The sequence below is a fragment of the Canis aureus genome, chromosome 25 (assembly GCF_053574225.1).
Source record: "Canis aureus isolate CA01 chromosome 25, VMU_Caureus_v.1.0, whole genome shotgun sequence".
Classification (NCBI taxonomy): Eukaryota; Metazoa; Chordata; class Mammalia; order Carnivora; family Canidae; genus Canis; species Canis aureus.
Genome location: NC_135635.1, coordinates 17706000 through 17719053, shown reverse-complemented (window position 1 = coordinate 17719053; position 13054 = coordinate 17706000). Strand labels below are relative to the sequence as shown.

Here is a 13054-nt window from a genome sequence, read left to right as displayed (position 1 = left end):
TCTGGGAAACGAACTAGGGGTGGTAGAAGGGGAGGAGGGCGGGGGGTGGGAGTGAATGGGTGACGGGCACTGGGTGTTATTCTGTATGTTAGTAAATTGAACACCAATAAAAAAAATAATAATAATAAAAAAAAAAAAAAAAAAAAAAAAAAACAATTCCTCCAGAACAATTTATTTTATTTGTTCAAGTAACACCGTAAGCTCTTAAACTATTTGTGACTTTTGCATCTATTCTCACAGGTAATCACATCATTCGGCACTGTTTTCACAGACGGAAGCTAATATCATCTGCTTCCTAATTGATGAATAATTACAGAAGAGAGTGGACACCATACAATCTTGCTCTTAAGTGTGTAGGGGAAAGCAAAAGAAAATTAAGCTTTGAGATAAAGCCAAAAAATCAGAAAGACTTAAAATGCTCATTAAAAAGTGCCATTTGACTTCCAAAATTAGAACAGTGGTGATGGTTGCAAAACTCTAAAAATACTAAAAACCACTGAATTGTACGCTTTAAAAGAGTGAATTTTATGGTGTGTGAATTCAAAAAGCTTGTTTTTAAAAATGAAAATAGACTAGGTTAGGAATTCTCCTGTCTTTATATATCTTTGTAACATCAGCAGCTAGAATAATCCCTATCACTTAGTAAGTACTCAATAAATGTGCTGATTAAACTCTTTTAAACAAGTTGGGTTTTTTTTTAAAAGTTATGTTTATATGGGCACCTGGGTGGCTCAGTCGGTTAAGCATCTGCTTTCAGCTCAGGTCATGATCCCAGGGTCCTGGGACTGAGCCCCACGTAGGGCTCCCTGCCTGCTTCTCCCTCTCCAGCTCATGTTCCCCTTGCTTGTGCTCTGTCAAATAAAATCTTTTAAAAAGTTGTTTATATAGCATCTCATGTTTTAAGCCACTCTCATTAACATTATTTCTTTGGGCACTATTAGCCAAATAGCCACAAATTTTTACTGTTCTGTCCAACTTAATCCAATCCCCCAAAGTTAAAAAGATTAAAATTAATAGTTAAGTCAGCAAAAACCATAAAAGAAATAACTGTGATTATATGAGCAAAATATCATACACAGACAACAAAAAGTGATTTTTAAAAAACTGCAACAATTAATTCTAAACATTTGATTAATTTATTGGTTCCCCCCCCCCACTTTAAAGCTGCACACTTCATATAAACCTCATGATCAAATTAATGAATAGACAGGGACTGCAACCTTAGTGTTAACACAAGGAAACAGTGGGGTCAATGCTGTATATCAAAGATACAAAAGGACCAATTCTATCCTTTATTTATTCATCAAGTAATCTCTGTGCCCTATGTGGGGCTCAAACTCACAACCCCGAGATCAAGAGTCCAATGCTCTACCAATTGTCTAAGCAAGTCAGGAACCCCATCAAAAGGACCAATTCTAATCTAACCTAATGAGATTATGAAGCCGAACAGCAGAAATGATATCTATTTTACACTTAATTCAACTTGCAGAAGGTTAAGTTTACTGAGTGCAATAAAATATAAATGGGAAAGAAAAGGAATCTTCATAACAATAGCTAATATGAAGGGATGCTATTTAAGATAAGTTTTGTTAAATAATTCTAGGCTTAAAGAGGGTCTTTTAACAATACTAAATTCATTTTAAGCTTGACTTTAATCAGGAAACAGTATGAAGAACAGTGAAATGCAAACTCTAAAGCTTTTAGTACCCTTTTAATATGGGATTGGAGACAGTGAGGTGAAGAACCTAATTCCAGGGTATTCTTGTCTTTTAAATCTTACGGGGGTATTAATTTAACATTTAGGAAAATAGAGATTTATCTTACTATGATAAATTCAAAATCTAATAGGATCGCCTTTTTGGGTGCACTTTGAAGAACACCAATAGTTCCTTCTAAATATAACTTCCCCAATTCCACTTTCTAGATTCCATTCAGGAAGTAAAGGGGTTTTTTTATTTTCAAAAATACCTTTCAAAAAACTCAAAATGCCACTTGATGGACTGGATAGAAAAAAACTGAAAGTATGTACGCCAAGGATGATAAATCAACTTTAGTTAGTATTGCAACTTATCCATGCCACTTTGGGAAATGAAATTCTGATAACAAGTAAGAGTGTAACCTCCCAAAAAAGTATTCTGAAAGTGGGTCTTTTTTTTTTTTTTTTTTGGTCATTTTCAATATATCAAAATCCCACAGCTTCTAATCCTCACTTTTTCTTTTTTTTTTTCTTTTTTTTTTTTTTTTATCCTCACTTTTTCTAAAAACCAACTGACACAGACCTTTAAAACAAACCAACAAACAAACCCACAAGATACTGGAAGCATCCTAAATGTCCATGAATTCTTAGGCTGGTTAAATTATGATGCCTCCATACTAGAGAATACAGTTTCAGCCCCTAATTGCAGAGATCTGTGACATATATACAGTGTGGGAACTATCCAAGATATCTTGTTCTACTCCCGAGTAATAGCTATACAGTACAATCTCATAGTGTTTTTAAAATGGGACCTTAAATACATAAACTGGCTTTTTAAAAATAGGTTTTTAAAAACTAGTAACTAGTGGTTGCCTCTGAGGGGAGCAAGAATGAAGGAAGTTTACTTTCACTTTCCTCCTTTCTAGCACCACGCCCCCAAAACCTTAGTTACCATCGCACACCTTGACTTAACTAAAGAAGGATCTGAAAGAGCCCAGAGAGCTTAAACAAACTTCCTCAAAGACATACAGATGGAGAGATACACATTAGGAAATATACTCCACGGCAGAGAGTAGAGTGGACATCGAGCATGATGGGAAGGAAGCTGCAGAGAAGAGACATGCAAAAGATTTGTAAAGTGGGAAGGAAGCAGTGAACAAAGACAAAAGGAACCAAGCAACCAAAGACAACTCTGAAGTGAAAGAGATGGCATTTCTTTAGAGCTGAACTTTAAAGAACAAAATGATGCGAAAAGAGATAGAAGCATCGAAAAACACCCATGATCAAAAGTTATGAGCAACTTTTAGTTGCTGTGATTGTTAAAGTCACCCTTGACACCATTTTTAGTCAGAGGTATGCTATCTTTAATTACCTGTAAGCACAGGATCCAGTAAACGCTAACAGTGTAACTGGAGCAACACTTCACAAGGAGTCAAAGACGACTGTTTTTGTGTTCTCATGCTGCTAGGCCACTTGGCTGCAATGTTCCCAATAATGAGACCGGTTTCATCAGAGCTTAAGGAAAGCCAAAGCAACTGAACATGATTATTCCCTCTTACATCCTTCAGACCAGTCCACATCCCAACATCAAAACTTCTGAATTTACTTTACTTGCTCACTTTTAAGGAACAAATTTTAACCTGCCTGGAGAAAAACTAAGAAAGGGTTGTGGACACCAACCCCACTTGTTTGCCAAAGACTCTCCACACATGCACCCAGTCTCTGAGAAATTACATGGTAAAGTATTAATTATGGCTGCCTATGGAATCCACACTCAGAAGAACCTAGAATTCATCCTACAGGAAAGAGGTCAAACTCAGAAATAAAGACTTCAACTGAAATAGCATAGGTTAAAAATAAAAATAAAAAATCCAGGTCTCTGAGTTTTAGACAGTGTAAAAATAAAATAAAATACTAGGTCTTCCCATTTTTAATAGAATGAAAAAAAAAAAAAAAACACTGGGTATATCTCAATTCTAGATTAAAAGTGATTCCAGTGCATGAGAAAACTGTAAAGGTTGGGAAGATAGTATTTATTTACTTTGAATGGATGATTATTAAGAAATGTAACTACTGTTGAGTCTGGTGAAAAAGGCATTGTAATGAGTCAAGCTGAAGTCTATTTCTGCTTTCGTCTTTACAATTCAATAGGAAGTCACTTCTAATTTTATTTGCCCTCTCTGCAATATTAGGGTGAAATCTCACTTCTACTTTCCAGGGACGCTGTGAAGCAAGAGTATGAAAATACCAGAATCTGTATCCTACTTATTTCCTTGAATTATAAGACTTGTACATCATAGAAATAAAATCTCTATCTTTCCCAGGGAATCCTGATTACTGAAGGTTTTCTTTTAAGCCCAGATTTGTGAGAAAAGGGAAACTTGTTTTTTTTTTTCAGGGAGTTTTTAAGGTATGGAGCCGTTCTGTTTCCGAACTTGAAAATGTTAAGAAAGGAGATATGGTAGCATGTACCCGGTCTGACCCAAACCTCAGAAAAATTTAAGCACTCTGATTCTTCCATTTCTGAATAGTACCTATAAGGCATCAACACAAGGACTGGCCAAGTCCTAACCTTTAAATACTCTAAATTAATTACGTAATCTTCTCTCCAAAACATGTTCTTCTAGTGTTCACCTATCTTAGTTGTCACCTATACAGTCACACAAAAAAATCTGGAATTCAACTGGTCTCTCTCCCTTCTCATCCTCTGCAGGGCCCCCAACATGTGCACTATGAAGTTCTTAAAGATTCTGCTCTTCCTTCACTTCTCTGGTTCATGTCCCTTCTGTCCCTATTGCCTACTGGTCCCCTAATCAGGGTGCTGAAGCCTCATAACTGACATTCTCAGAACCTTCAAACAGGTGGTACCTTCCTAAAGCTCAAACATCAATCATCTCTTCCAAGGTGTCAATAAGTGTTTTAGAATAATATCTCAACTCCCTGGCAAGAAATGCAAAGCTTTTCAGGATCTGGTCCTGCCTACCAGCTGCTCCCAACTTGGAATCCTGATATCCCAGGAGTGTCAAACCAACTTTAACAACTAGCCACATCTCTACTCAAGTTATCTCTGTTTGGGATGGTTTTACCTCTATCCCCTTAACTCAGAAATTAGGATTTTTCTTTTTTAAACAAAAGCTGTCAATACCTGTATAATACCTAACAGGATTTTCACATACTTGTTTGATATATTATCTCCTTCCTCTCAATGGTAAGGTGTTGCAGGGCAGGAACTAAGTCTTATATTACAACCAGGTGTTGTCTGTACATGGTACACAGATACAGGCAGAATTTGCTAATACCTGAAGAGTGGGATGGGCAAAACAGATCTGAAGGGTATATTTAAGGGCACCAAATGGGAAATGGTGTTCACAATAAAGTGCATTAAAAAAAAAAACGAGTATTTTGGAGTCATTTTTAAGAGTCAGTAAGTACACAGACTTTCGTAGGAAAAAAATTTGTGAGGTTCAAAGATTTCCAGGAAATGTAAACCAAGTGAATTACTTTAATTACAGAAAATTAATAGTAAATAATTCAATGCTTTCATAACAATCGGCAGAAAAATATTTCTTGCTTATTTGAAGCAGGCATATGGGGAAGGGAAGATTAGAATAGTGTGGGGCAAAAGCATTTCAAAATGAGAGCTATTTAAACTCAGCATACATTAACACGAACCAAATTAAAATTACATTAAGACAAATCAAACTTATAATAGGTGGAAACAACTCAATACAAAGCTAGAAATGAATTTTTTAATTTTAGTTCAATTGCAACTTTCATACTTCTGGTGCAAAAAGAAAACCTTCCTTGAAAACAAAGTGCCTTCTTTTGGACTAAATGCATTTCCAGATCATTTCCATAATACAGAAAACCTTAGTTGCAGACTCAATTAAAAGAGAAACTGAAAAGCCAAAAGACAATGAAATGTTTTCAATTTGTAACCTCCCAGAGTCAAAACTAAGTGTGGGAAATCCAGGACTCTTGCGGACAAGAGAAACGAGGAACAAAGAAAACAGCATTTTCTCAATTTCCACAAGAGTCTGATGTAAAATGGTTCAATCAGAATTGGATAGGCAACCTGGTGTAGAAGACAATGTCTTCCCAGAACCAGTTTCTGGAGGTGGGAGAGTGGGCTAAAGACACTCATTCTTTCCACTCAATATTTACTGAATGTAACCGGCCCCAGGCCTCAGTTTTGTCTCCTGTAAAATGTCTATTTCCCAAAGTTGTGAGAACAGCCAGTATTTACTAAGCACATTACTTGCTTGCTTATTTACAACCTTATGAGGTAGGTATTACTACAGCGGTTCCGCAGAGGAGAAAACTGGACCACAGAGTAACTTATTTAACATGATCACAGCTTTAGAACCTAGGCATTTTAACCTGAGATTTCCAAACAACTAACCTAGTACCTCAACAAATGACTCCCCTTCTTTCTCAGCCAATTAAATTCCCCTTAATGGGGGGGAAAAAGTTGTTTTTAAAGCAACCTACTATGTGTTAGCATGGTAAATAATTTGTACTCATAACCGCTTATGAAATTGGTTCAAATAAGCTTAAGCTTTCTCCAGTGAAAAACTCATTTTACATGGAAAACCATTCTCAAATTGCTTTTCTTACATAAATCTGCTGAGAGTCTGAGCCCCATGAGCCAGGTTTTTCCAGGGCCTGATTACAACTGAGAAAATAAACTGACCATCCAGGTTCCAGACCTACAGAGTAAAGAACACTGTGCAATAGCAGTCTTGAGGCCTGCTGCCCACCAAGGTTCTAGAATACACTAACTGTTGAACCCTTCATCTCCAAACTCCAGCAAAAAGTAATGCAAAAAGGCAGGCAGCAGACTTTGTGGGGCTTTCCCACTCTGGATTCATTCATCTTGATAAATCAAATCTCCATCGCACATATTATGTGATATTTAAAACAGAAACTACTAAACTCTATTGTATTTGAAATTTCCCAGAACACTGAAATTCTAGCTGTATCCCAGATATAAAATACTAATTAAGAAAAACAAATCAAAGAATTAACTTACTTAACAAAGCATCTCTTACACATTTTAAATAGTAACTCAGAGAAATACCTGGCCCAAAGAAAATCATAAAGTTAGTTTTTCAAAAAACAAAGTTTTTCATTTCATTTTCTTAACATGTTCCTTCTATCTACTTCAGAAATGTACTGTCACTAGTATTGGCTGCCTCAAGTATTTGTACTTTGGTCAGCCAAAACTTGAGAGAAATAGGTCTTTAATAACAGAACAATGAAAAGCATAATTTGTACAGTTTTTTTTGTTTGGGTGTGGCACCTATGGATATTATTTTTTGGTAATGATCACTTTTAGATTCTAAAACATGATCCAAATGCATCAGAAATCAGGAAAGAAGCAGCAGAGACGGTGCTGCTTATCGGTTGTCTAGACTGCAGGCAAACCCCAAATACCAAAGAAGCATCCATGTGTCAAACCAGCATAATTTTTGAGCTATGCCTGGGGCCACATAACAAAAAAAAAAAAAAAAGGATTGGCTTGAAAAGAAAATCTAAGAGGGGTAACCAGAAGGTCAATCCCAGTTCACAGGAACTAGGAAGAAGCTAGCAGAGATAGCCAGCCTTTTACCGTGTCTTCCCCCTGAGCAGCTTCCTCCCCAACCCCCCATATAAAATCTCCAAGAAAGGCCCAACTCCCGGCGTGCTAGCTTCAAGGTCATCCTAAGATAACGCTGTGAGCAATCACCAAACACTGAGCCAGGCATACCTTTAGGGTTAAGAGATTTTCCCCCCTCCCCAAATCATTATATAAATACTTTAAATGCCATCAGGCTTTTCTCCCAACTCCACCAGAAACAAACTCCCAGGCTTTAATTTAATTTAGGTCGACCAACTTAAATAAACGTGTAAGGTTTTGCGACATACATTATTAAGAGGCTTTTCGAGTCTGGCCAACTCCAGTTCAAAAAACAGGTGCTTGCAGTGTACTTTTAATGACAAGGTCAAATTCAGAATTTTAATTAATGAAAGAAAAAAAGTTTTTTTTTGTTTTTTGCTTTTTGTTTTAACCTTCCTCAGGACGACGTGAGGGGTGGGGGCTGTTGCCGGGGTGAAACCGTCTCGCGCAGGGTCCCTATTGGTCTCATCAGTCGTTCCGGAGTCCGTCCAGCGCCAGTAAGTCACCCCAGGTAAGACGGAGAAAATAAAAACAAAGAAGCCCTTCTGGGTCTAGTTGCCCGAACCAACTGCACCGCCCTGGCACCCCAAGAAACCAACCCCACCCGCAGCCAAAACAAACCTCGCCCCTCCCGGATCCCCCTCCCACACGTAAACACAAAGAAAACAGCGGCACGACGATTCAGCCACAGTCTCACTTCCCTTTGTAGGACAACGGGGAGCCCCGAAACTTCCCCACGGTGGGTTGTTTTTTTTTTTTTTTTTTTTCGGGTGTCGTCGGGGCTGCGTCCCCCGGACGCGCGGGCCACGGGCCGGGGGCGCTCGCCGCACGCACCGGCTTCCCCGAAAGCAGCCAAGACGCTCCCGGGTCCTCGCCCCCCCCGCCCCCACCCCTGCCCCCACCCCCATCCCTCAAACGCGCTTTCCCCTCAGGCACGCGGTGACGGCCGGGAGCGAGACAGAGAGAGAGAGAGGGAGAGAGAGAGAGGGAGAGGGGCAGGGCGGCAGCAAATAGAAACGCTCCCCGGTGGGTTTGTTGGTAAATACAACTTGGGTCGGGCAGAAAGTTCCTGTGGAAGCTGCTCGCCCGGGCGACGGCGGCAGGAGGTGGCCCGCGTCCCTCGCCGCCGCCTCCCTCACCTGCGCCGGAACAACGGGCCCCCGCGCCCGCCGCCCGCCCGCCCGGCGCCTCCCGCAGGCCGCGCCTCCCGCACGCCGCGCTGCCGGGGCTTGTTCCTCCTCATGGCTTTGCCCTGACGTAATTCAAACATGGCAACAGTTCGACTTCAAAGGCGAATCCACAGACCTCCCAGACGCAGGCTCCGGGCCGCGGGTAACGGGCCAAGAACTCGGGGCCACGCTCCTCCCGGCCCCTCGGCCGCCGGCGCCCGCGCCTCAGCGCCTCAGCGCCTCAGCGCCTCAGCGCCGGGGCCCGGAGCCCGCCGCCCCGCCGGCCGCCCGGAGCCCGCCGCCCGCCGCCCCGCCGCGCACCAGCATGGCACCTCACACGAGCGGCGCCGCCGAAGTTTCCCCGCGAGGGGCCGAGGGACAAAAGCCCCTCTCGAAAGTCGCCCGAAGTTCGGGGCGGGGGGGGGGGGCGGCCCGCACGGCCCCCGGCCCGGCGGCCGCCCCCGAGCGCCGGCGGGGCCCGCACGGGCACATGCAGCTCTTTGTTTTCTGTCCAGCCGGGCGCTGCCTACGTGCAGCATCGGGGACGCGGGACGGTTCCTCCGGGGCGAGACGCCGGACGATCACCCGAGGGGAGGGTCCGGGCCCGCGCCCCGACCGCCCGGAGCCTGCCCCCCCCCCCCCCGCCCGCCGCCGTCCTTCCCTCAGCAGCCAACCCATTTAATCAAAGTTTTCCAGTGTCCTTGAGGAGAAACGCCCGCCGGCCCGGCCCGCCCCGCACCGGCGGAGAGTTGGCGACTTTCACTCTGCTTTTTAAACTGGCAGGACGCCATCATCAGCGAACCACATTGTCCTGCCGGCCGGCGGCCCCGACAGCACCCGCAGCCCACGGCCGGCCCCGCGCCCCGCGCCCCGCGCCCGCGCCGACCTCCGGCGATCCCCGGGGTCGCAGCCCCAAGCACGTGGTCTGTCATGTTCCGCACAAAAAAAGCGGTGCCCCGCGGAGTTCCCTCACTCCCCCGGCGCCGCCGCCGCCGCCGCCTCCATCCCCGAGTCAACTTGGCTCTGACTGGCCATCTTCCGCCGCACACGGTCGCCCCGGAAAGCCCTCGCCGGGGCGCCCCCGTCTACGCCACAGGTGACTAAATTGCGAGCAGAACTTGAGGCTCCGCAGACGCCTCGGCCCCCCGCGCCGCCTGGGCGCGGTCCGGGGGGGGGGGGGCGGGGGAGCGGCGTCGGGGAGCCCGGCGGCTTCCGAGCGGCCGCGTGTTGCTCTCATTGTCGCCTCCGCATCCCTCCGGAGTTCGGCAGACAACGCCACGCCGCGTGCGCTCCGGCCACCCCGGCGCCGAGCCAGAGGCCGATGTAAACCCCCTCACGCCCGCCAGCCCGCAAGGCGGACGGCCACTTAAGTTTCCGAGAGCGGATGGCGTTTATTGTCCACCCTCCTCCGACACGCGCGCGGGGGGGGGGGGGCGGCCCGCAACGAAACTAAACCACGCGGTTCAGCCGCGGCGCCCGGCCACTCCGGGGCGCGCGCCCACGCGGATGCACCAGCCCCCGGGGGCCCCTCCGCAATTGCCAGCAAGTCGTTTTTCTCTCGGGCCTTCCAACCACCCAGCTCCTCTCCGCCCGAGAACACTGCGGCTGAGAAAAGTCATTGTCACCTTCAACGTGGATCCCTCAACTCCGGCGACTCCTCACACGTCTGCAGCCTCCACTCACTTCCCCCACCCCGAGACTTTCGGTTTGCCTCCAGGTCCCTCCCCAATTAAAAAAGACACGCTACACATGTGTGTACAAAAGAACCCGGGGGTTTGCGAAGATCACGAGAACACCGCTCCCAGCAATGCCATCTCCAAGACAAAACTTCCTGTGCGTGCGCGTGTGTGTGCGTGTGTGTGTGGAAGGACTGGGGGAGGTGGGGGAGGTGAAGAGAGAAGGGGAAGAAGAAAAAAAAAAAAACCCCACTCTGAAATCACAGCCTCGTGAGACAGTTTTGCACCAGAGTAATGGTTAGAGTCACTCACCTCCCCAAGGCAGCCGCTCCACGCGCAATAACGTTCCCGAGGTGCGCGGTGCACGCCAAGCCAACCCCCCCTCCAATCGCTCCCTCCTCCTCAACTGCCTTGTCTAGAAAGATTGTCTCCTGCAGTTCTGCAGTTGCTACCGCTGGCCGGGAAGGTGTAGATTCCGCTTTCCCTCTGCGCACGCGCGTCTCCCGGTACAAAATTCTCCTGAATCGAACTTATTTGCATACGGGCGCGCGCGCGTCGAGGGCTGGGAGGGGAGGAGGCCCGGCGGCCGCGCGCGCTCCCGGGGCCTCTATTGTCCTTTTAAGGGGAGAAGCGCCGCGGCGCGGGAAACGAGGCGGCCGGAGGGAAACGGGGCGGGGACTGCTTACTACGGCTGACGTCACGTAAACAAACGCCCCCTGGCTGGAGGCTGCGGCGGAGGGGGCGTGGCGGGGCGGGCGAGGCGGAAAGGTTAGCGGCGGAGGGACGACGTGGGGCTGCGTGACGTGCTTTCCATCCCGGGCTTCTCGGGGCGCACCATTTCCCGTTGGGGGATAGTTTCGGAAGCTGGGTTTGCCGGAGCGGCACACCTGTGCCCGGTTTCAGGCTTGAGGCGACAGGGGAGGTGGTCGTCCAAGCACCCACACTGAAGTTACGCCTCTTAGGTTTCTAAAATTTTAAAGTTGGGGTTTTGAAGCTTTTTTTTTTTTGCCCTCCGGGACAAGGAGAGGTTCGTTTTTCGTGCAGTTTTAATGAGTCGTTTAATAAAGTCCCATTTTGACACTCTATCCAGTCACTGACCCTCCCCCCCCCCCCGCCCTCCTCATGCAGTAACCCAACCCGTAACGATCCAATTTTTACCACCACCACCAACCCCCACTTTGGCCTTAGGATTTCAAGCCTGTCCGAGTTGAATGGTTGTTAATTTCCGTGGGAACAGTGTAGCTTTCCTAAAAGACCAGTCGGTGGAAAGCCAGTAATCTAGGAACATGCATACCCCCTCCAGCTGCTTGTAAAGAGTGTTCCACTCACCCAGAAATAATACCACTAACTGGTGGTCCTGGGAATGGAAAAAGTAGCCAGTCAAGTGCAAACTTTCCCTCATGGAATATATAATAAACCAACAACTTAAAAGCTTCCTGTCTCAGAAGGAAAGGGGGGAAAAAAAAAGAGAAAGAAAAATCGAAGTAACTCTTCTCATGTTAAGTGAAAAATGCAAAAGAATAATCGTGATACACCTTTATTTGGAGAACACACCTAACACCAACAAGGCTGAGCCCCTGATGAAATGATAGAGGGCGAGTGGGGAGAGAGAAAGGATGTTTTTCCCAGAAACTTGATATTGTTCCCAAGCTACAAAAGTGTGGACATCAACCATAAAACTTAATCATCTGCTGACAAGTTTCACTGCTTTCACTGTAATGTCAACAATATGGATTTAAATAGATACTTCTGAAACGCTAATTTAATTCAACAACCAATTCCTAGTACAGTCAAGACAAACCCACTTTCAACATCTTTTAAAACTAATGCTTCCCTTTTTCTTTGGGTCCTGTTTCTGTAACTGTATGTGAAAACCACATATTAAATACCTGCAGAAAAGAGAGAGAGAAAAAAAGACACCTCTCACTAAACTGTAAACTCCTTTAGGGGAAGAATTTTATATTGTATTCATTTTTGTACTTCAGTGCCTAAAACAGTGCCTAACAGATAATGGACTCTGAATAATTGCTTGTAATACAGTAAATTAATGGACATTTTCAAAGTTGTTTATTAGATTTATCTCAAGTCAAAACAGTTTTACTTTGGTGTAAAATTTTTTGTATTCAATCTAAAATTAGTTTGGAGGGGCTCCTGGGTGGCTCAGTAGGTTAAGCATCTGCCTTCTGCTCAGGTCATGATCTTGGGGTCCTGGGATGGAGCCCCACATCGGGCTCTTTGCTCAGTGGGGAGTCTGCTTCTCTCTCTCCCTCTGCGCCTCCTCCCCCTCACGCTTGTACTCCTTCTGTCCTTCTTTCTCTCTCAAATAAATCTTTTTTTTTTTGAAATCTTTTAAAAAATAAAATGAGCTTGGAAGTTCACCTTGATTAATATGATGCCTATGATGCTGGAACTGTTCTTATTATAATAAATAAAGTGGAGTAGGCTTACCCACTCTTTCTGGGCTTTCACTGACAACAAATTGGACCCTGAGCATAAACACCTAACTTATTTTTGAAGAAAATTTTTATAAGTTGTCCTGGGGTGTCTCACGTACTTATTTGGTTGATAACAGATCTTCCAAAAATAATTTCAAATTAGTATATGCTTTTGCAAGTATGAAGTTGCAAGTGTGAGAATATTTTTCAAATGTCCATTATTTCTTACAGGATATATTGATATATATTATCTATGTATATAAAATATAAAAATTTGAATGCCTTCTCTGTTGAAAGTTTATGTAAGAATATATCCTGTATTCCAGGGATGGAATAGGCTCAAATGTGCAAGCAATGCAGGAATTACACACAGTATTTAGGAGATACTGTTCAAATTAAAAAAGTACCTGTAAGCTTCA

General features: G+C 44.8%; 1 protein-coding gene across 7 annotated transcripts in view; it reads right to left on the bottom strand.

The window, feature by feature from the left end:
- The window catches only part of SINHCAF (SIN3-HDAC complex associated factor), a 34017-nt gene extending 23310 nt beyond the window's left edge, over positions 1 to 10707 (bottom strand). The window contains exons 1-2 of one of the 7 annotated variants that reach the window (XM_077870559.1): positions 9411 to 9427; positions 3069 to 3211 (exon numbers count right to left, since the gene is read on the bottom strand). Coding sequence is in view for 1 of the 7 variants with exons in the window: in XM_077870562.1 (XP_077726688.1) it covers positions 9411 to 9456 (46 nt within the window). In the remaining 6 variants the exon portion in view is untranslated. Of the gene's footprint in view, positions 1 to 3068; positions 3556 to 6728; positions 6747 to 9410; positions 9539 to 10149; positions 10309 to 10512 lie in introns of those variants that run through there. The other 6 variants (XM_077870558.1, XM_077870556.1, XM_077870560.1 and 3 more) reach the window with 6 other exon arrangements.
- Between the last annotated feature and the right edge of the window lie 2347 nt (positions 10708 to 13054).